At 32.9% G+C, this 24,926-nt stretch overlaps 1 protein-coding gene across 1 annotated transcript in view; it reads left to right on the forward strand.

Annotated features, from left to right (window-relative positions):
* Positions 1-24,926, forward strand: part of LOC108912099 — a 90,527-nt gene that overhangs the window by 8,457 nt on the left and 57,144 nt on the right. Inside the window, exon 2 of the mRNA XM_018717263.2 lies at positions 8,401-8,887. Within this exon, the coding sequence (XP_018572779.1) occupies positions 8,641-8,887 (247 nt within the window). The 5' untranslated portion in view covers positions 8,401-8,640. The remainder of the gene's footprint in view (positions 1-8,400; positions 8,888-24,926) is intronic.

The following is a 24,926-nucleotide window of genomic DNA, read 5'->3' on the forward strand; positions in this document are numbered from 1 at the left end:
CCCTATGACATTTCCAGCAAAATACGCTCGCGTTAAACAGCTCATCTTTTTAAAAATGCATTGCAAAACATTTATTTTTTTTTCATTAAATCCTAAACATTTCAAAAGGATTGAGGATATCAAAAAGTTAGTATATGAATGGTGCTTTTTAGACATATTTTTAAAAGGAAAAAATTTTATCGAAAAAAGTAGATATAAGAAAAAATGTCGATTAACAATAAGAGGACCTTATTGATACTGTTGGCATTTCAAAAGGCTTGCTAAAGACGGACCATTTTGAAAAATGTGTTGTGCCTTAGACGCGTCAAATCTCGTTTGATTCCAAAAACGCTCAGCTTTTTGGAAAAATGATTTCTGACTACCAAGACGTCATGAAACGCATTACTGGAGACTATACTTGGATCTACGCTTACGACCCGGAAATAGCCGATCAATTGAGTGAATATCTGCGAAAGATGAACCAAAACCGAAAAAAAATACGCTAAAGTCACTCAAAAATCAAGGTCATGTTCACAGTTTTCTTTGATTATCGTAGCATAGTGCACTATGAATCCCACCGGCCAAATTGTTAACAAGGAATATTATTTGAGTGTTATATGTCGTTCGCGTGATGCTATTCGCCGCAAAAGGTCGGAATTATGGACAGACAACTCTTGGTTTTTGCATCATGAATATCATGATAATGCACCTGCTCACACAGCACTGATAGTGTGGCTTCTGGCGGTTCCCTAAACTCAAAAGGACACCGATTCGACTCGATCGAGAAAATAAAAGCCGAATCGACGAAAGTATTGAAGGCCATCCGGAAAAGGACTTTTCAGACTGTTTCGAGAGTTGAAAAAAAAAAAACGTTGGCATAAGTGCATTGTATCGGGTGCGGATTACTTTGAAGGCGACGAAATTGATTTGAAAGCATAAAGATTTTTTATTTTTTAAACAAATTCACGTTATTTTTTGGACAATGGGTTACATTTTTTATTTTGGGCTAAGTTACGTTCAGTCCATTCGTTAAATATTTCGCTTTCATTTTATCTACAATAGTTTTGTTTTGTGCCTCGTAAACGGTAGTGACGGCTGACGCAACGCATGCGTAGAATATGGAATACATTTCTGCAAATAATCGTTCCTGAAAAACCGTGGTACTTTAAATAACAGCACGGGCCGTGGAAACTTTAAATTAAGTGACAGGAAAATGCTGAATGTTTTTAACTCTCTTTTTATCATCAAAAAGTGGTTTCCATTATTTTTGTAGCTGCTACTAATTTTACATATAGAATTATACATTTATGGGTATTTGTCATCACGTATACACACGTTTTACCGGTAGTAGGATCTATAAATACTATTTGAAGCACTTTAATCTTACGTAAGACCTAATAAATTAATTCATAGAACGTGCTAATTGACATATTTTCAATAAAACTGTTTAAAACTTATCCAATGTTAATTATGGGATATATTTTTTAAAATTATTTTATTATTTTCTCCGTTATTTTTCGAGAATGCAGTACATTGTATTATATTTTTCCACGTTCGAATAGAACGTTTTTTTTTAGGATTATTATAGTGAGATAGGGATAGAAACTAATGACTATTTCTATAATAAGAGAAACATTGCGAAAAATTGTGGCAAAAGCGAGTCTAATGTTAAGTTGGAAGGAAATTATTAAGACTTTGACTTACACATTACATAGATTAAAGACAAATTAAACATTACTAATAACCTTGTTTAGATATTTATGCATAATCAATGTACTTATTAGAATTATATATGCGATATTTTTATAAAATATGTTTGCTATTATTCTGCGAAAATACTGGAAGTAATTATTGATTCATTATAAAAAATATTCAAAGTATTTTCAATTTAATGGAAGACAGAGATAAAAGGAGTTTCCAGCTAGTGAGAATGAGTCTCTATAAGTATGAATATAGTGGTCGTCGAAGCTTCAGGTTGAAATCGATGCTTTTCCAAGTATTCAAAAGAAAAAATGTTTCACAAAAGTAGGTATATATTAGAAGCACAGTACCCTTTTAAATATAAAAGAGTGAGTGAGCAAACAAAAACATCTACAAATTTACTACAACTTGAGGATAAAAATTAAAAAACATTGGCAGATGTTGTTTCTAAAACAAAATAGGAAAAACTTTTTATTTTCATATAACTATAAAAATACCTATAACAAAAATGGCTATTTATTTACTAGTTTTTTTTTTCTGAGAGTTTTTGTATTCTGAGGCACTACTAAGTATTTTCTGTCAATCGCACTCTAATTATAATTATGTAATAATACAGAGTGTCTGGAAGCGAATAGACCGTACTTTGAAGGTTAGCTAACTTGTATGAAACTAAACCTGTTTATATCAAGTTACTTTAGTATCATTTTTCTTCCATAAAAAGTAACGAACCTTCAAAGAACATTTTTTATTCCATTTAAGAAGAACTTAGTCTAAAATAACCCAAGCAACAGCCCCCCGAAGTTATGACATTGACTTTGAAAAAATGCTGTGTAACTGTAACGAACCTTCAAAGAACATTTTTTATTCTATTTAAGAAGAACGTAGTCTAAAATAACCGAAGCAACAGCCTCCCGAAGTTATGACATTGACTTTGAAAATGCTGTGTAACAGTTATTATTTATGTACACACTATAATGTTAAAAAAATAACAAATTATATTATCACCTTTGCTTGCTAATTTATTATAGCTTTTCTGAAGTGACGTCATTTAGATTCTTTGTTTCCGTTCCTTCTTTTATAGATAAGATATACATATTATAGTTTATGTGTCAAGAGGATGTGGTATAGTATCTACAGATAAAAAGAACAATTCGTGTAAAATTTAAATAAGATTTAAATTAATTTCTAGGTATATGAACAAAATATTTATTCACGGCAGCACAAGACAATAAAATGTTTTACACCAGTGGCGTACTACAATAAGTTTGGCAACCCCGGGACCTTGGATGCTTCATTGTTCGGCGCCGTTGTAGTAGCCTTTGACACTCACCAACGTGCATTTTTCATTGTTGAGTAAGAACGGTAATTGTAGTCTCTTTATTGGGTGGTTGGGGCTCTGCGACTGAGGCTGGGAGCAATGTTTTAGCAAACATTTGTCAAAATTTTTGACAATGTTTTGAATTATTATTCAATAATTTCATAAAAGATTTCCGAGGGATGTTTATAATACTGTACGCGATTTTCTGTATATTCAACAGGTATGTAAAGTTCAGGAATGTAATGATAAACATAAGAAGTAAAAATATGTTTTTTTCCTTATTTTGAATGTATTGTCAGCTTGTAAACTGTCTTATAACTAGAGAAAACTTGTATAACTGGCAACTAAATTCTCTCAGTATATATATTTACTCTGTAAAACGATTACAATTGCTATACATTTATTCAACGTTATGATAAGTTTTTTTTAAAATTGATAATTCGAAAATGTGTAGGTTTTGGAATAAATTGGAAGAACACATTTTCCTTAAAAAAAAACAGTTGAAAATCGAGTGTCTAACCAACCAAATTTCCAAAATCTTAGGTTATAGAAATTCTGGGGATCTTATAGCAATATTTACCTATATGTCCTCCACTGGTTAACGTAATTATATATATATATATGCCGGAGATGTCTTTCTCACAGGCCGAGTCCTTCAGACTTTGGAAATTCCAGAATACTTTATTCGAGGAATACCCTTTTATAAATTATATTTGCACAGTGGCAGCTACAACAGGATCATTGATCCACCGTGGTGAGTCGTTTTCATTTTGTTTTGATTTAGGTGCAAAATGCTCACTAATTAAAAGGAGCATTGCAGCTCGATTTGTGAGAAAAGAGAAAATAAATTAATAATTTTAAAAGGGCATTGTAAATGTTAACGTCAATTGTACTTTACAAATTTCGATAAGTGTAACGACATATGGTCATACATTGTTTTTGTTTGATTGATTGATTGCTTTTCATGTTATCTTAGACGAGATATTATTTAAAATGTCACATAATGATTTGGTCGTGAAATTGATGTTAATAAGCGTCAGATAATTTTAGCGTTTTAAAGAAATTAAGACGATAAATGCATGAAGTAAACTCGAAACTCATAGTAAAGTTTGATTTAAACAATGTCGATAGTAAGGAACGACTTATTTTTATTTTTAAAAGAATTTACCGATTCATTTATTTAAAGGTTCCAAGTACATAGGGCTTCCCGATACGAAGCGATGCCGATATTTTTGTGAATTGTCGATGTCGTGTTGGATCGTGGTTGAATTTGTCGTCTTGATGTCGACAATATTATTTTTGTAATGTTGTCGTGTCCGATGTTGGTTTCAATACGATGTCGATACGGTGTTTAATGTTTGTTGATATAAAATGGTTAAAATTTGTTTTTTTTAGAAAGGTTGCACTGAATTTGAATTTTTTACGTGAAAAATATTAAAGTACACGTGTTAATACTGAAAAGCTTGAAATCCGATTAATTGATCCTAACGTGATCGTACAAAGGACCGTACAGTTTAAGTACCAAAGAAAGACATGCAGTATTAGATAGAATTGACGAATTGTTAAANCTGAAAATATAAAACAACTTAATGATTTACAATTTTAACATACATTACATTTTAATTTTTACAATAATTTTTTGTTAATACATACCTAAGAGCAACCAACTCCATGTATAATATAAAAGAAAAGAAAAACCAAAATTTTAAAACAACAGTTGCATCAGGAAAACTTTTTTGTTATTCATTTTTATTTTGCATTTAATTTTTGTGTTAAACATCATCATAATTTAAACTTTATGTGTGAAAACTATTAATTTAGAAACCACGATACAGATATGTGGAAGTACTGATATCGAGTGAGAGCGTGGAGAGTTTGAATCGTTGTTTTTGCTCTCACTTAAAAGTTCCTGATCGGGAGCGAAACGTTAGAATTTAATAAAAAATTATTGCTGTGTGTTTTTTATCATTTTGACCAGCGGTCAAACTAGAATCTGATACCTAAGAAAAATAATTCCCAATTATATATATCAAAAATAAAAAGATATTAACAGGGTGCTCTATTGTATTATGTAATATGCAAATGTACAATCTATATATAATTTTTTAAAGAGCACTTATCATAGTAATAAACACAAATGTTACAGTTCAAAGAAGTCATTTGAAGGAACCATTTTCAGACTCAAATAAACTAATACGTATTAATTTTTTTATAGGTATAAATTAAATATGCAAATATGTAGTTATACATATTAAAAACAAGTTTATAAAACAAGATATTTAAATGAAGTGTTCATGGGATTAAAATATAATAATATAAGGCACCGTATAGGTAAGGCGAAAAATTAACAGTGTTTCTTGACAATAATTTGTTTTTCTTGTTTTGACTTAATGGTATATTATATCTTGGTAGACTAACTTAATGGAATCCATATTTTGGAAAATAAAGGTATTTTATTAATGATATGTAATTATTACAATTTTGAAATAAATTATAAAACATTAAATAAACTCATTTTAGCTATAACTCAGTTTTAGACGCAAGACACCATTTCAAAATTAAAAAAACTTTTACCCATTGCCTACATCTCTTGTTACTGGGTTACTGGGTACTGGGTTCTCGAACACATAAGTAGTAAGTAATATTATTATTATAAGTATATCTGAAAATTTGCATTATTTGTTATTTTACGTGAATAATAATTGATAATAAATAATAATACATGCATTTAATAGTAATAATATACAAATAAAAAAATACATAATAAACAGCATTTGTAAATAAGGAATTGCCTGGAAATATTTGTTCCATATTTAAACGATTTCTTTATCTTAGTTGGATAGTGTGTGACGTAAATAAATTCAAAAAGTAGATAAATAATATTGTACATCAACATTGACAATGTTTCTGACAAAAGTAGAAAAATGTTCAAAGCATCGGACCGATCCTTTTAATGCTGAGATTTATTTTACTAAATTTAATATATTTTCTGTGGCATGTTTAAAACATAAGTTTATAAAAGTTGTCAACATGTTATGCATATAATGTTATTCCTTATATCCCTATTGACAAGAATGAAATATAAATATATACGGAGGATCAAAAAGTGTATGATTTCTTGTTAACCAAGGTGAATTTGTTGAATGTTGATTGAGTACTTGCAGATTCCACTTTCACTAATTTAGTTTGTGGAAGTGTCAACGGAGAAGCTGAAAAGAAAATTAAAATAGTCATATTACTTATTGAACATGATCATAATTTGAATGTACTAAAACTGCATTTAGTAAATAAAATACCTGCCGTTTCTCTGCTTGTTGATCTGGCAAAGTAAAAGATGTTTCAGTAGATGTTCCAGATTTAACATCATTAGTAAAAACAGAAATGTTATCAGATAAAACGATCATTAAGATTCAGCACGATTACAGGTATAATGGATAAACCTAAAATATATAGATAGTGTTAGACCTCTCTCAGTTATTGATTAACAAATGACCCTAATAACTATTAAGTCTTTTATTTAACAATATTTTAACAGAGTAATGGGTTAACGTAACATCACATCTACACTCACATTTGCCTTTATTCTCCTTACGTGTCCCTGCCTTTCAGTCCGAATTTCCGCGCATTGGTCTTCACTTCTTATCGTTGTTTTATAAACAACTGCCCCAGTTGAAATAATCCCCTAACTATACATATATCTTACCTTCGTTCTCAGATAAATTTAAATGTAATATTGCATCAACTTTCAAATTAGATCTATGTCAAATTGTTGAAATTTTTGATGGTCCGAGAAATGAATATCACATACTCGACACAAACAAAGCAAAGGTCACTTCTACCAAGTGCTTGGGCCCATACTCGAAATATTTGCGTAATTTAAAATTTATTGTGAAAATTATTTAAATTACATTCATTATGATAATTACAATTTTATGAAAATGTTAGGTTAGTAAATATGTTTACCTGTGGATGTTTAGGAAACACATGCACCTTTGTTGTGTCGTGACTTTTATTACAATCCTTTACTATAAACTTTAACAACATTTTTACTTGATAAAAGTTTATCAATATTAAAATTAAAACACCAAAAAGTAACTACTAACAAAATGGCGTCGATTTGTTTGCTAGATAACATACAGTCCCAAAGTCAGTGGCAAAAAAATTGTTTGAATTTACTAAGCCTAGTTTTTTGATAGTTGATTACAGTAGTTGAGCACACAAACATACTGTGGTTAGTCAAGCAAAACTGAGAACAGGTGTCTCAGGTACACTATCGTCGTGTCTACAGAGGTAATAAAATGAATTTACTAAGGTTGACAATCGTTATACGAATTTTATTTTGTATATAAATAAACGTTATGTCAGTCAGTCAGCTGAATGTATGGACACAACTACAAAAAGTGGGGATGAGAAATTGCTGTAATTTCTTGAGAGTGGGCACCCCCTGAATTAATCTGTGCTGAAACCATAAATCGACGGTCGTATAGTCACGGTCGTTAATGCTAGCCGCCCCCTAGGGACGTTTTAGTGTTCAAGCTATTTTTCTGTGAAGGCCACAGAGAAAATTTACCGTATAAGGATATTTACATAACATTTTACCTCTCTCTTCTGTATTTATACAAAAATAATGTTTTATCTAACACAGTTCGCTTATGAAGTACACTTTTCACTTTGTTTCGCTTACGTTAAATTTAGACCTCTCAATCTTTATATGTATACCTATCACTGAAGTCATAAGAAAGCGAAGTATTTCTCTGAAATCGCTAGAGGGTTTCTTATAATTCCAGCCTGCAATTTTTTTGTAGCTATATTGCAGAAAATTTAAAAGAACACTATATTTACCTAGCCACCTCGGGTGGAGACAATGGGAGAAAATTTCAAAGCACGCCCTTGCTGCGGTAAATTGTTATAGTAGTTCAGATAACAGAACTTTATTGGCTTATTATGTTCTTGGAATTCTATCAACAAATATCGTACCTACATACTATATGTAGTTACATACATATACGTAGCAGATATTTATAAAAGAAGGCGCATATTTAGATATAATTAAACATATAAATTCTTATAGCTAATACAGTTATATAATTTTATTTTCCTATATCTACTCGTATAATGTTTTAGAATAACTTACAAGAATTGTGAGTAATAGATGTAACTCAAAAATATGTGAATCATTAAATTATTCAAACATATTTTTACAGCACGTAATCTACAAACTACATATATGATTAAATTAAAGCAAATAGTAATTAACAATATCTCTTCAATTCTAGACTCTCAAAATCGTATTTATCTCCGCCTATGACGTGGCTTTATATTAAATTCTCTTGATAAACTGGAATTCTTAATGATAACTAGTTTTAATTCAGTGACCTGAAACCTGTTCTTTGATGTTACAGGCAACACCATCGCATGGCATAATTGGTGTAATTGACAGGTGAAAAAGAGAAAAAAAAGTGAGGACAATGGGCAATGTGACTTTTATATAATTCACAAAAACCAAAATATAAAATTAACCAAGGAAAAGATTGTTAAAAATTCATTGGGAATCGTTGTCTTTGATACATCTGCCAGCCAGTGGTGTACGTAATATAAATCGTTGTGTGAAGTTATCATAAATTTAAGGTGAACGTTACAATATGGCTCAGGATGTGATTGATTCTGCAATTTTCACTGGTGCTGAAAATAATACCAAAGGTCCATCTATACAGACACTCAACAGCGAAATGCCCAATAAAGAAAGTCAGAAAGAAAACAGAAAACGCGTTTTTAAATCTCTTCTCAACAGATTAAGATGTAAGAAGTATGCCAGCGCTGCAATATCAAAACCAGACCCAACGTATCGGGTAGCATATCTTGGAAATGTCGTCACTGGATGGGCTAAAGGTAAGATATCTACTCGTTTAATTGCGCTATAGGTTGCGATAAAGACCAAAGTACTGAATATTGACTGATTAGTGATTTACCTTGTAATACGTAGTAGGTACTTGTTTATTTGTTATATTTAATCTGCATTTCAAAACGGATATTTCATACCATATTTTGACACAAACTTTAATCGCATCAGTATTCAATTGCCGTCGGTATTTTGTTTTTATGTTACCACATCACCTTTTGTACCTCAATTACTGTTAATAACAAATATTCCATCACTGCACCATTTAAGTAATTAATTACAACTTTTAGTATGCATAAAATAAAATAATTTGTTAGTAGAACATCGTTTTTTTAGATTAACTATATTACATAATTTGAATTTTGTTACCCTAACAGCGCTATGTTTACATTTTAACGAATAATCCATTAGCATTATTTTAGTTACTATGAAGTTCCTGGAATGTATGTCCTCTGATCCAAATAGCAACTATAAGATTGGATATGTGCGGATGTACAGGGTTGGGCAAATGTGTCGGAACATCTGTATACAGGGTGAACCATAACTTTGATTAAAAAATACCTTTAACCAAAGTTTATGTAGTATTTTTATTCTTTTCAATGACGTACGTTTCAATGACGTTTAATTTCCAGCATCTACTTTATTTTTAGTGATACGGCGTTGCCGGCAGTTTTTTAAATGGACCGCCCTGTTAATTTTAACATTTTTATAGTCAGATTTTCACCAATTACAATGATATAAGATTTAGTTGGTCTGCAATTTATTGTTTTTTAAATGTTGAATAAAGCAATAAAATAAAGAGTTAGCTGTTTACATTTTTTGTTACGGCTACCTGAACAATTAATCACGTTTGTTATCGTTTTTAAACATTGTTAAGAATAAATCAAATGGTCTATTCCTGTCAGATGCAGTCAATAGTGACATATAGTTATATATTACTAATTATAACATATAGTAGGATCGTATTCGATGCAAAGTAGAGCAAAAAGTTGTCGGTCTTTTATCAAAGGAAAATCGTGTCATCATTTTTAGGAGGCGTAAGATGAACCATTTCAAATTTAAAATGAAATTCAATGTTAAATCTGAAATACCGCTGCATACGCACTGTGTTCTGGTAGTAGCTGTAGTCGCCCAGGTGCATCGAGTGTACGAAATGGTCGGTTATACGTCAAATACTAACCTGGCGAGCTTGGACGTAAAACAGAGAGCGTCTCCAAAAAACAAGTAAACAACAGTGGCGCGTACAGAGGTAAAATGTAGTACATATGTGGAAATTAAAAAACAAATTGGATTTATAATAAATTACATTTAAAATAAATAGTTTATGAGAATAAAGGAATTTTTGTAGGAACAAGGGTGCCAGACGTGAACTGATCCCCTCGTCCCTTCATAATGTATAAAGAAATTATTCAATTTCTAAAACCCTTAAAAGCAGACTGCATTGGATCCCTTGACAGGCAATGATTTATTACTTTGCATCGAATATGATCCTACTATACATAGATCTAATTATACAGGGTGGTCTGAATTTTATGCAGGAAACTTCGAGGGCAAATAAATCTCTTAAATCTAAATAATAGGTATTTGTCTTATAAACATAGGTCTGGAACGGCCCCGTTTTAGAGATACTGGGTATTGAAGTTGTTAAAAAAATCGATTTTTTTGTTTATTTCTCGGGAATCTATTAACCGTTCTCAATAAAATTTGGTACAGACAATGTAATGTAGGCCTTGCACTTCCTAAAATATGAGCTCTAAATGTTCAACCAGTGGTGTACAACTGGATAGGGGTCATCTCCTTTTTTATAAAAAAAACCTACACCATTGCATTTTTTACAAGTTGTTGTAACGGATTTATATTCTAATGCACAAAATACGTAAAAAAGGTAACTTGAAATTTTCCCCTTAGATTCGCCATTTTCAAGTTATGCATACCAATACAATCCCCTTGTGGCAGACACTTCTAACCATAATACATACATATTACAAGAGTATTTATGTTAATGCTTAAAAGTAATTTCATCAACAAAGTTCTTTACACTTCTTTCCACACCACCTGTGAGATAGTGTTCCTGATGCGTTTTAGTTTTCCCTAAAGGCCTAATCTACGATCTTCACAAATAAGAACTATTTAAATCAAAATAATAATACAAATATATTTACCAAGCAACAGCAACTAAAGAAGAAACAAAATTAACGTTACGTTTACGTATTTACAATAATTGTTCAAAATGCGAACCACCCACATCGATACATATCTGACATCTTCTATTAATATGGTGGTTTTCTTTTAATTACACCCGTCTTCTATTTGCTAGACTAGTTATGGTCTTGTATCTGTTGGAGTAGAGTAAACTTTAGTTTTCAGATAATCCCAAACATAGAAGTCCAGGGAGTTTAGATATGGCAATCTGGCTGGTCAAGACACTGGACCCTCTGCACTGTTATGGTAGACATTGGCATTTGGTCTTCTACCTATCCATCGTCCCATATAATTTTCATTAAGCCATTTGTTGAAACAAATAATATTGCTCAAATACTTTCACTTTACGATTTTATTTTTGAATTTACAAAGATGAAACAATATACATACACATGCTATGAACGTTATCATCTCTCTCTCGGTCGCTTGTCGACACCGCGCAGGGCACGGCTCTGTCGGGATACCAACCGTTACAAGGAGGCAAACCTTTTGGCAATAAATTAACTAACACCATTCTTCTATTACTCTCCCAGAATCCGCAGGAGCACCATCCAGCTATTTTGTCGTATATTTAACGGAACATCCTCTAATAGTTCAAATAGATGGTTTTATAGAAAGTTTAGAAATAACTGGGAATTTAGACGAAGTGTCAAGAAGAAAGGTCCACTAACTTTATTGCAAATTATTCAGCCAAACGTTTACAGAAAATTCGTGTTGAAACGATTTTGTCCGAATTTCATGAGGATTTTCTTGTGACTAAATATGCAGATTGTGAAAATTCAATACCTACTCATCACCTTTGGTATATTATATACATTTATTATTATTTTGATTTAAATTGTTCTTAGTCCTAAAGAGAGTGGATGAGGCTTCCAGGGGAAACTAAAACGAGTCAGGAACTCTACCTCACAGGTGGTGTGGAAACGAGTGTAAATCATTTTGTTGATGTGCTTACAAATTGCACTTGCTTTTAAGCATAAACATAAATATTCTTGTAATATTATGGTTGGAAGTGTTTGCCACAAGGGGATTGTATTGGTATGAATAACTTAAGAACGGCGAATCTTAGGGAAAAAAATTCAACTTGCCTTTTTTACGTATTTTGTGTATTGGAATATAAATTGGTTACAATAACTTGTAAAGAATTCAGTGGCGTAGGTTTTTTTTATAAAAAAGGAGGTGACCCCTGTCAAGTTGTACACCACTTGTTGAACCTTTATAGCCCAGTCGGGTTGTCATTTAACCGGGAAAAAATTAGGGACCACAATTTTATTGTTCTAACATTTAGGGGGGGTCAATAGTAGTGTAAATTCAGAATCGCGACTAAATTCCACCCCTGCGTTAGCCGCCAATTTTAATTTAAGGAAAAATCGTTTTTGCTCAATATCTCGGCCATTTTCAACTTTACAACAAAAATGGTAAGGACTTAAGTTGTTGCAAATGCGATTTCCTACAACTTCTTTTATTACAAATTTTATCGTGCGATCGATATTTTTCAAGTTAAGGGGGAAAATAGTGACAAAGTATAATTATTGAATTATCTCGTTTGTTATTGACTTTACGACATAAATGTACATAAACAAAGTTGGAAAGAATTATATTTTCTACAATTTTGATCTCTTTGATTTTTTCGCTACTACCAACATTTAAGGTCCTACGCTTGCGGAGACGTCAGGCCTATGGAATGTTGATCCCTTGAGTTTAGTTAGGCTTGCCATAGGCGTAGGACCTTAAATGTTGGTAGTAGCGAAAAAATCAGAGAGATCAAAATTGTAGAAAATATAATTCTTTTCAACTTTGTTTATGTATATTTATGTCGTAAAGTCAATAACAAACGAGATAATTCAATAATTATACTTTGTCACTATTTTCCCCCTAAAACTTGAAAAATATCGATCGCACGATAAAATTTGTAACTAAAGAAGTTGTAGGAAATCGCATTTGCAACAACTTAAGTCCTTACCATTTTTGTTGTAAAGTTGAAAATGGCCGAGATATTGAGCAAAAACTATTTTTCCTTAAATTCAAGATGGCGGCTGATGCAGGGGTGGAATTCAGTCGCGATTCTGAATTTACACTACTATTGACCCTCCTAAAGGTTAGAACGATAAAATTGTGGTCCGTATTTTTTTCCCGGTTAAGCCCTTTTTTTGTCTAACCCGACTGGACTATTAAGGAGAGAACGCACTAGGCGGTCGCGGTCCCGTCGCATCGCGGACCGTGCTAGTCTTGATCGCGCGCGGTATAGTTCCTTGCCATGTTTTCTCAAGGCACGTACACATCTGCGCGCCGAGCAACCCGCGCTGTATGCGCGCCGCGCGTTCGTTGCTCGTCCACTGTTCGTTTGAACTATTACTATTCATTTTGAAGAACCTTCCGCGATCCAAAGAAAACCCACGAACATTTTAGTAGACATTTTGCATTGTAGATGATCATGTCTGTTGTGCGATAAAAATTACGCCGTTTCGGTGATGAGTAGTGCTTTTTTGTTAATGGCAAGATTGTGCAAAAAGAAAAGGAAACAGCGACGCTGGTGGCACACTATCCTATTTAAAAAACGGAATGGTACCGAGCTTATGATGGACTTGAAGTCGCAAGCAGTAAGCGGTCAATATAATAATTTTACACGAATGTCACCTTCTAACTTCGAGAATCTGCGGTTTCTTAAAATGATCTTTATGTTGAGGATCCTACAGAAGAGATTTCGCACGGTAAGCATCGATAAGTTTATTTACATTTTCTTCCGACGACTCCATACTACCGCTGAATGGACGCGCAGCAAGAACAACAAGCCTCTCGCTCTCCTGTCCATATCTGTATTGCGAACACACAAAGCGTTCGTCGAAAAAACCGACTCGAGGTGGATCGTGACGCGCCGTGTGCAACGGCGGTGGTTCGTGCGCAACTCGAAAACCCCGTATTAATCTAGAGAACTTGCTGCAAACGCGCGCCGCGTATGTACTACTTTTTAAATTTCATATTTTAAATTTTTTTGTAAACAAATATTTATACTAATTTATTACAATTGTTTTTTTAAAAAAATAAAGTAGTGTATTAATTTCCAAAATTAAAGTAAATAAAATATTTTATTAAAAATTTCCGATCTAAATATTTTCTTAGCTTAAGAAAATTTTTGTACTCTTTTCGAATTTCTACGGGGCTGACAGCTCCCCTTGCTCGGGAGACCGCGATGCGATCGAGACGAGCTAGAGAGTGTCTAGTGCGAATGTTTTTGATGATCGCGTACCATGCTAATTCTATGAATCGTTTAAAATCGAAGTAAATCGGCAACGTGACTACATGAAATTTAAAATGAATTACCTTAGACAAACGGCCAGCCTTTCTACAGGTGGTATACAGCGTCTAAATCTTGTATTTTGCAACTAAATGCCTTCGTGAATAATCTCTAGTAGCTCATTGTACTTTACAGATGACATACGTAAGTACTGAAAAAATCGCTGTTCGTCCAATAACATTTTTTTTGAATAAAGTAATAAGTAATAAATTCAGCCTCTACTTTCTGCTTCTGTTAATTGGATGAATCCAAAATCTTGCGTGCTTTGTTCTTTGGCGCTTTTCTTCCTCTTTAAATAGAAGAGCCAATAAAAATACCTCTTCAATAGAACTCATTTTCTTAAGTATTAAAACAATATTTTCAAATATTCAAATATTTTAAAAACAGTAAAATTTTGATTCATACAAATAGGTATTACTATACACGACAGGACTGGTTATCGATATGAAAATGAAAATCCACATATTTCAGTTACTCTGTTATAAAAACTGTTTAAAAAAAAACAGATAATACCCAACGATTTCCTAATAATATTTAAATATTAAAATAACGAGCATTCAAATAAAAACGAAGTCAAGTTGACACTGTCCTCTATTGGCCCTATCAATTTTTTTTTATTAAGCAAAGTGAAAAACGGCCTCTACTAAATAGGACGATTCACAGTCCATTGAACATTAGGGATTGCACCCTCCGGTTTGTAGATGGTAAAATTATACTTATTTCTTATTTTCATAAATTTACATAAAAAAGCCAGATTGCTTGTGAATCATTCGTTCTGTTCAATAGAAATAATTTCCATTTGAAAAATACATTTTTTCTAAAATAAAAAGTAAGAGTTACAACCCCCAAACACACGGAATCACTTGTGAAACATCTGCTTTTTTATAAGAAGTAGTTTCCACTTTTTGTTTCATTCCAAAATATTGATTAGAACCTGAGATATTACGGAAATACTGTTTCTGGGGGTGAACATGGGGAGTATTTTGCATCCGTTTAAATCCGTTTTAGGCTAATAGAAAAAATTATTCATATGATTAAAGAAAAAGAAAAAACTTTTTATTTTATATTGCTAATTCTAATCGTACAGACATTTCTCGTACTAGAGGGTTGTTCATCTCCTAAAAAGAGGCTTTAACGAACACCCCGAAAATTTTGTCAATTTGTTTACATAAATCATATTTTTAATTCTTTTTGAGCATATACAGGGTGATTCAGTCATAATGTCATTAATTTTAACCACGTATTCGGAAGGCTTAATAAAGACAGAAAATCGGAAAAAAAAAATTTTACTCGACTTTTAAAAACGAGGGAAATCAACCCATAACTCCCGCTAAGAAGGCGGCCCTGCCAGATGCCCGGATGCTCGGAAAATTTTGTAACGTAATGTCACGAACAAATCGTCAGCTGAGGCGAACAGCGTTGCCAAGTTCACATCATAATCTGCGGTTCACATTTAATTTAATTAATCCGCTTTAGTATACGGATACATATAAATAAAGGATCATGCTGCATTTTATTATAACTAATTTTAATAATTGTATCAACTTAGTGCAAAATGTTTTAACAAGCCTTACTTCTCGAAGTCAACTTTCGTTAAAAGAAAATAAATAAAGCAGAGGTTTGTAGGCACGCTGAATTTTATCAAATAAAAAAATCGGCACACTAAATACCCGAATATACGAAATACACTACACACGGTTACAAAACCATTACCTAACAATTTAAAGCGTTTATTCAAATCTACCACCCTCCATATCTCCCGCATTTTTCCCGCAAAGGAGTTAACATAACACATTTTCAAAAAGTTCAAGCTTTAGAAGCAGCTGATTTCCCCAATCGTCTTGAATTTTGCAATTGGTTCCTAAATGCAGCAGAACTTTATTAACAAAGTGCTCTGGACGGATGAATGCTGTTTTACTCGTGCTGGCATTTTAAACAGGTAAAAAACATAAGTATTGCTTTCTCAAAAACAATAAGTGCCTACCTAGGTTACACCAAAGTTTAGATTTACACTAAAGTTTACATTTATTATGTAAACTTTGGTTATACGCAACTGCATATTGAATAATAAACTGAAATACTAAAACTGTGTATTATTTAACATAATAAATTATAAAACGTGAAAACGTTAATAATATTAAAAATGATAAATTGTAATAACCGTACATTCGAAAACAATCATCCCTATTCATTGATGACACGATTTTCCTTTGATAAAAGACCGACAACTTTTTGCTCTACTTTGCATGGAATACGATCCTACTACAGTTCGTATTAGTCTAGGAGCCAGATCAGGTTCCGTGTACTAGCTATAAAAATAAACTTTTTACAGCCATTTAAACATTTAATTTGTTGATAACAATTAAACTGACCACTTTCAGGCTTTGCGACCAAGTTTTTTGGATTCAGGAGGTCAAAATACTTTAGAATAAGTTGTTTGCAGCCGTGGCACTCTGGTTGGCAACGGAACCCTGTCTGGCTCCTAGACTAAAGTGCACGTGCAAATTAGAAGGTTATTGACCTCGACACAGGTTAGCCTAGGTCGGAAACACGTACCGAGTTGTTTATTTGTCTCCGTCCGATTGTATTTTTATCTTCTATTACTTACAGTCAATATTTAAATACTACATACATTTCACCCTCTCTTTATAATTTATCTAGTGAGTGTTGGTTTTTTATGTCATTATTTCTGTAATGAAATTGAAATGGTTATGAAATGAAATTTAAATTATTTGAACTCTTGGGGTTTTGTAATTTTAATATTAAATTTTATTTAAAGTGAAACAGAGCTAATTTATTTGCAGCCATAATAGTCACATTTGGTCAGATGAAAACCCGCACACTACTCGTCGGTTTAGCTTTCAGAGGAGGTTGGGTGTTAATGTATGGACAGGAATAAATGGCGATCGTTTAATTGGGCCCCATTTTCTAGCTGTACATCTGAATGGGCCGCGTTACTTTCAATTTTTAGTAGAAGGCTTACAGCAAATTAAAAAATTATCACTATGATGTTAATAAAAAGTGATTTTTGGCAAGTCGTGCTCAGACCTCCTCGAGGTTCTTGCTGGTCAACAATAACAATTTAATATGTTAATTGCATAATTATACAAAAATAATTTATAGCATTTTAAATTATTATTGGCTGACGTGAGCTAACCGTTTATTTATTGTCTTTATATGTGCGAAAATATATAAATATGGCAACATTGCATCTAGGTCGCTTTGTTCATATCGTAGCCGGCTGACGTCGCCGGTCAGTAACAGCCTGAAAAGGGGTTTAAATAATGATTTGAAAATATTTTTTTTCAGCTTAAATATGCATTTAATTTTTTTTAATCACGCCATCGTATTATACTCATTTTATATGCTCTTAAAATTAATGACATTATGACTGAATCACCCTGTATAAATGTTGTACCTATACATATATAAAAAATGTTTGAAAATTATAGTTTTTCTGAAATAAAAAATAACCCAAACACGGAATCACTTGTGAAACATTTGTTTTTTATAGGAAGTAATTTCCACTTTGCTTCTTTCTAAAATATTGCTTAGAACCCCAGATATTTAGAGAAAACTGTTTTTGGGGACGAATTTTGAGTGTATTTCAACCCCTAAATATGTTTTTCCGCTGATAAAAACACCTCTTCCTTAGAACTCATTTTCACTTCTAAAACAATACTGCAACTATTTAAAGAAGAGCGCGATTGCGTGCAATTGTCAAATGTGACAGATTTTGACAGATAAAGACCGCGATCAGCTCAGCCCAGAACAGACCGCGATGCGACGGGACCGCGACCGTCTATTGCGTTCGTGGCTAAAAAAGACCTCGATCATCAGATGAAGATGACCCTGATAGAAGGATGCGATTTTGTGAGAAAATGATGAACAACATTGAGAATAATGGAAACTTTATCAGGAACATAATTTTCTCCGATGAATCGACATTTTGCTTGAACGGTTTTGTAAATCGACATAAATGTCGTTGCTGGAGGTTAAAATTCACATTGGATAGAAGAAAATCACACTTAATATCCTCAGATGTATCGATGGGCATAATTAGAGGGCACATCATCGGCCCATTCTTTTTTAGAGAAAATTTGAACTCTAATCGTTATTTATAACTTTTGCGCATGCAAATTGTTCCAGCATCGATTCATTTATTTCCAAACCAAGCAAATCCTGAACTACTCTCAACTGACATTTTGTACCAATAAGATGGAGCTCCGCCTCATTATGGAGTTGACGTGCGTAGGTACCTAAATAATGTATTTCCACAGAGATGGATAGGACGAAGAGGATATACTGAACGGCCACCGCCATCGCCAGATTTAAGTCCGTTAGATTATTTCCTTTTCACATTTGACTCCGAATAGTATTGATAAACAATTACCACCTATAAATAGTAACAAAATATTTCTTCGACAAGTCCAGGTTTCTGAGATCCTTGATGCAATAAGTAATTTAAAGAACGCAAATTCAACAGGCTGGGATGACTGTTCAACTAAAATTGTTAAACAATGTGCTCATTTTATAGCGAAGCCATTAACACATATACTAAATTGTTGTTTTCAGACAGGGTGTTTCCCAAATTTATTAAACGTCTCCAAAATAGTATGTCTATCGAAAAAAGGCGATGCAACTGATTTATGTAATTACAGGCCAATTGCACTGTTATCGGTATTTTCTAAGATATTTGAAAAAATTATTGCCAAGAGAATCACAAGCTTTTTAGATCAATATAATATACTTACTTATTCCAAATGAGCACGGTTTTAGGGTAAAACATTCAACAAACACTGCACTATTGAATTTTTTGCATTATGTATATAGTAACTTGGATAAGGGAAATAGTGTGTTGGCTGTATTCTTGGATCTGTCAAAGGCTTTTGACTGCGTGGAGCATGATATTCTACTAAAAAGGGTGGAGTGTTATGGTCTTCGTGGTCAATGCAACAAGTTATTCAGATGTTATCTGACGAGTAGAAAACAGTTTGTTGAATTTTATGGTACTAGATCATCGGACTTAAATGTTGATATGGGTGTGCCCCAGGGTAGCGTTCTTGGACCCTTATTGTTTTTGTTATATATTAATAATATAAATAGTTGTATACCTACTTATTTCTGCGCTTTTGCTGACGACATTACATTTGTGTCAACTAGTAAATCTGTCGAAAAAGCAATTAGTGAGTTAAATTCAAACTTATTATGTATTAGTATTTATGTCGGTATTTTACAGATTCTAAGTTAGTCTTAAATTGTGAAAAGACGTATTGTATGCAGTTTCATACTATTCCAGCAAACTATACATGTAGTTCCCTTATAAAATTAGATAAAACATCAATTCAGCACGTATCAAATTTTAAGCTTTTGGGTATTAACATAGACTTTTCATTAAATTGGAAAGTGCACATAAATGAACTTCGTAAGAATTGCGCCACTTGCTGCTTTGCTATAAATCGATTGTCTAAGATATATAATATAAATGTAGTCAAAACTCTTTATTTTTCAAAATTTGAGTTTCAGCTTAGGTATGGAGTAATTTTTTTGGGCAGGTGATAATGCTTCTGTGAACCGTATATTTATAATACAAAAAAGGGCTATCCGCTCAATGTATCATCTTAACTATCGTGAATCCTGTAGACAAATATTTAGGGGGAAACGTATTTTAACATTGTCTTGTACATATTTATATTTTGGAACTAGTGTTTTGTAAAAAAAAAATATTTCGAGTTTTAGGAACCAAAATGCCGATCACACCTATTTTACGCGATACGGTCTTGATTTGCAATATGATGCCCATCGTTTAGAATTGTATAGAGCTGATCCATATTATATTGGTGCTGTTCTTTATAATAAATTAGAAACTAGTATAAAATCTTTTAGAAAACAGCTTATATTCGGTTAGGGAGTATTTGGAGTTTTAGTGTGTTGTTTTGTACATATCTTTTTTGTGTGTAGTTTTATTGTATTTTATTGCACTTTTCTTTTTAAAAAAAAAGTCTGTAAAATTTTTTGACATATATGACATATCATTGTATGATCAACTGGATGAATAAAGATTGATTGATTGATTAATTTAAAATCTGTTTCCTACAAGACCGAACCTCAGTCATTAGAAGAGTTGGAAGATCTAATTAGGATGGCCGTTCAAGGAATATCACAGCGTGCCATTCAAAATTCCTTAAGGGCGCCATATTCTTTAACCCTTTCGTCCCGATCGGTACACCTATGTACCACAAGTATATAAAAAATTCTGAATGTTGATTTGGCCAGTGTAAGCAAACGTAAAGTGTACCAGTCCGTTATTTTGAACTCCAGCTATCGGGTAGTTCTGCGCGCTCTGTAATTTGTGAGGTTATAAGTGTTGAATTCTCGAAACTTAACATGTGTGCGTGGTTTTTGCAAATTTTATGCGTTTCTTGAGGCGATTTCTTGATTATTTTGTGAAATAATTATAGTGATAAGTGCTGATTATCTAGGTATGTGATAGTTATTAGTATAATTTATTATAAAGCTATATCTTTGCTCTGGTACATATATGTACCACCCGGTCACTCAACTGGTATAAATAGGTACCGACAGGTTTGTAATATAGTTTTCCTTCGTTTTAGAAACAAGATGAGCAAACGTCCACTTACTCAAATAGAGTTACAAGAGATAGCTGACAACCTTTCAGATTTCGAGCCATTTTCCTCTGGGTCTAGTGATAATTATGAACCTAGTGAAAGCGACGAATCACATGAAAGTGACCCCGAAAATGACCCCGAGAAAAAAAAATATGCAAAAACTACTGATAAGGCTACATTGCCAACCCCAGAACCTGAAGTTTCTGAAACTGACTCATCTGAGGAATCTGAGTCACAGCCAGTATTCAGTCAAAATGACCGAAACCGTATTCTCGATTGGACTATTCCTGATAACACATTCCAACCAGCCAAAGTCCTCCCCAATGAAAGAAGTTGTAAACTAAGAGAAGATATCACGAAGAAGATGTCGCCAATACACATATTTCAAAAAGTATTTCCTCATTCACTCTTCTTACAAATTGTAGATTGCACTAACCAGCGTCTCGAAATATGGAATAAACCAGAAAAACGCAATGTGAGGAAGACAGACAAGGGAGAAATACAAAAAATTATTGGTTGCATATTTATTATGTCATATAATAAACTGCCGGCTCTGAAACATTATTGGAGTCAGAGAGAATCGATGGGAAATCGAACAATTGAAAAAGCAATTTCTCGCGACCGATTCATGATCGTTGTTTCAAAGCTTTATTTCGCCCCTCCAGAAAAACCGCAAAATGAAGACTTATTACACAGATGAACTAATATCCTGTTTGAAGCATACATTTACCAGCTGTCGTCAAGATAGTGTTTATCAAAGTATTGACGAGTCAATGACAAAATTCAAGGGTCGCTCGGCCATAAAACAATATATGCCACTCAAACCCACTAAAAGGGGAATAAAGCTATGGCTTCGTTGCGATGCCCATTCTGGCTATACCTATGATATTGAAGTATATTCTGGTAGACAAGAAAATATTGCAAACAATACCACATTGACTCTTGGTGAACGGGTTGTGAAATCTCTGGCTTCGACGATCAAAGAAAAAGATGTGGTGCTATGTTTCGACCGATTTTTTACGAGTGTCAATTTATTAGAAACAATAAACCATGCCGCCTTGGGTACCTGTATGAGCAACCGGAAAAATGTACCAGCTATTGGAACTAAACTGCAAAAGGGGCAATGTGAATTTCGATGTACTGATACAGGATTATTGTGTGTAAAATGGCAAGATACGAAAGAACTTCTTCTAATGGGTAACTGCCACAAACCTGAAATTACCACTGTTAGTAAAAAAAAATAAAACTGGTTCACAAGAAGAGATCAACTGTCCACAAGCCATCGCATTTTACCGGCAGAAAATGGGAGGAGTCGATCGAGCCGATCAATTCATAGGTTTATATAACCATGACAGGAAGTCCACCAAATGGTGGAAGAAAGTATTTTACACCTGTCTAAGTATGGCTGCGGTGAATTCATGGATAATGTATAATGATTTGAGGCGAAAAGATGATAAAATTCAGATCCTTTTTTTTTTCGGTAACGCTTGCTGAAGAGCTTATAGTAGAAGGGATGAAGAATACGAGCCTGCCTACACCAAAAAGGGGACCGCTTTCTAAAAAATGGAAACTATTTGGACCAGCCCCATTGCATCTTCCTGTTGAAGGAGAAACCAGGAGGAGGTGTACTAGATGTGCTAAAGAAAAGCAACAGAAAAGAACCAAAACTATTTGTCAGGAATGTAATGTGCCCTTGTGCAAAGATTGTTTCATGATATATCATACCTAACTATGTATACTAAAAACGTTTTTATATTTTTTTAAACCTGTCGGTACATATGTGTACCATGCAAAATACCTAGTGGTACACATATGTACCGGGGGTTAACTCATCCCCTTCTAGAAAATAAAATTTTTTGGTAATGAGAGTCTTTTATTTAACATACCAAAAGCTGATATAACCAATTATTTCAATAAAAAGTAAAAACTTTATATTCAGGGACGAAAGGGTTAAACTCAAACGCATACGTCCCTAGTAATATTTTAAACTCTAATTAACCTTATATCAAAATTTTAGTGGTTGTTAGTGACTGTAGTTAGTAATGACTAATTTCAGTCACTAAATTAAATTAATTAGAGTTCAAAAGATTACTAAGAATGGATGCGTTGTTTATGAGACATCCATCAATAAGTTTTGCATAAGCCTACTTTGAGAAAAGTCACTTTTTTATACACCGTAAGAGTTCAGAGCCATTTTTCTCGAAAACCCTCCATATTAGGAAGTTTTAACAAGAGTACATTATTTTTAGAAAATAAAATTCTACATTAGAAATTGTAGCCCGAATGACAAAAAATCTCACCTTAAAAAGATTAGAACTTAAAATGTAAATGTTGTCAAAATCTTCCGTTTTCAGATGCGGTTGATTTGGTATTGTAGTATAACAACCCCGGGTTCGATAAAAAAAAACATAAACGTAGTTGTGGCCAGAAATATGTGATCGTCATAAGGGATACCTACGTTGTATACTCTATTTTTTTTTTTAATTGGCCGGAAGGCGCTGGCTACTAACTTTAAAGAGGTATGGTTAATTTTATAAAAACAAAAGCAGAGTAAATACACCTAACTTTATTATTTATGTACAACAGTCTTCAAATTAAACATGTGACAAATAGAAAGAACAACAAAAACATTAACAACCATTTAACATAAAATGAGAGTGCCAGGCTCACCTAGAGCTCCTGTGGGGAAAGAGCATGGCAGAGAAACCCACGATCGTTGCTCTTACTACCCAAATATAAATACAAAACAACCGCAAACAAAAGGCATAAATTAATATCCTTTGCCAATGATAAATAACACCTAATTCATTTAATGTATCACTAAATGTCACCTCACTCGAATTAGACATACACACTTCCAAGTAAAACTGAAGAGGTTTGGTGTTAGTTAGCCGGCAGAGCCGGAAGGTACCGGAGTCCAGTCGGGAGGCAATCCAGCTATAGTTGAGATTTCGGAAGATCTGTTTTAGCAATTCTTTTTTGTATTTAATTATTCCTATTTTTTTAACAACAACAACAATAATAACAACAATAATAATAACAATAATAACAATAATAATAAGTAAGGTACTGGAGTCTCATACGGGAGACAATCCAGAGCAATTCTTATTTTTGTATTCAATTATGCTTTTTAAAGTAATTGNCTTCGTTGATCGATTAGGATATTGTCAGACTGCCGAAGGTCACCAGTTTGAACATTTATTATAAATCTTTTTTAATATTCAAGTGCTCCATATTTTGCTAAAACAAATTTCATTTTCATTAAATAAAACCTCTTTATTTTATTGTTTTATTCAACATTTAAAAAACAATAAATCGCAGACATACCAAACCCTATATCATTGTAATCGGTGAAATTATGTCTTTCTAAAAATCTAAAAACAAACAGGGCGGTCCATTTAAAGAAACTGCCGACAACGCCGTATCTCTAAAAATAAAGTAGATGTTGGAAATTAAAGTACGTAAAAGAATAAAAATACTACAAAAACTTTTGTTAAAGATATTTTTTAATCAAACTTATGGTTCACCCTGTACACAGGTGTTCCGACACATTTGCCCAACCCTAAAACATATCTCTCGAATTTCAATAATCTAAAAATTAATCCAAATATTTGTACTGAAGTAGCAACTGATCTGAAAATATCAGGTACCCTTTGCTGTTAAAACTACTACAATGGAAATATTAACTTTTCTAAGAAACTGATATGACAGATTCCAGTTTTAGTAAGCCATAATTACAGTTATGTGCGTTCTTTTAAGTCCATGCCAACGGTTAGAGAGAAAGCAGCAAGTTTATATTTCCAGTTTCAGTTTCATACAATTATTTTCTTGCAGTGTATTGTACTACAAGCATAACATTTTCATTTTATAACAAGAATTTAGAAGTGATTTTTTTATTTAAAA

This window comes from Anoplophora glabripennis, unplaced genomic scaffold (assembly GCF_000390285.2).
Source record: "Anoplophora glabripennis isolate ALB-LARVAE unplaced genomic scaffold, Agla_2.0 scaffold847, whole genome shotgun sequence".
In the NCBI taxonomy this organism is placed as follows: domain Eukaryota; kingdom Metazoa; phylum Arthropoda; class Insecta; order Coleoptera; family Cerambycidae; genus Anoplophora; species Anoplophora glabripennis.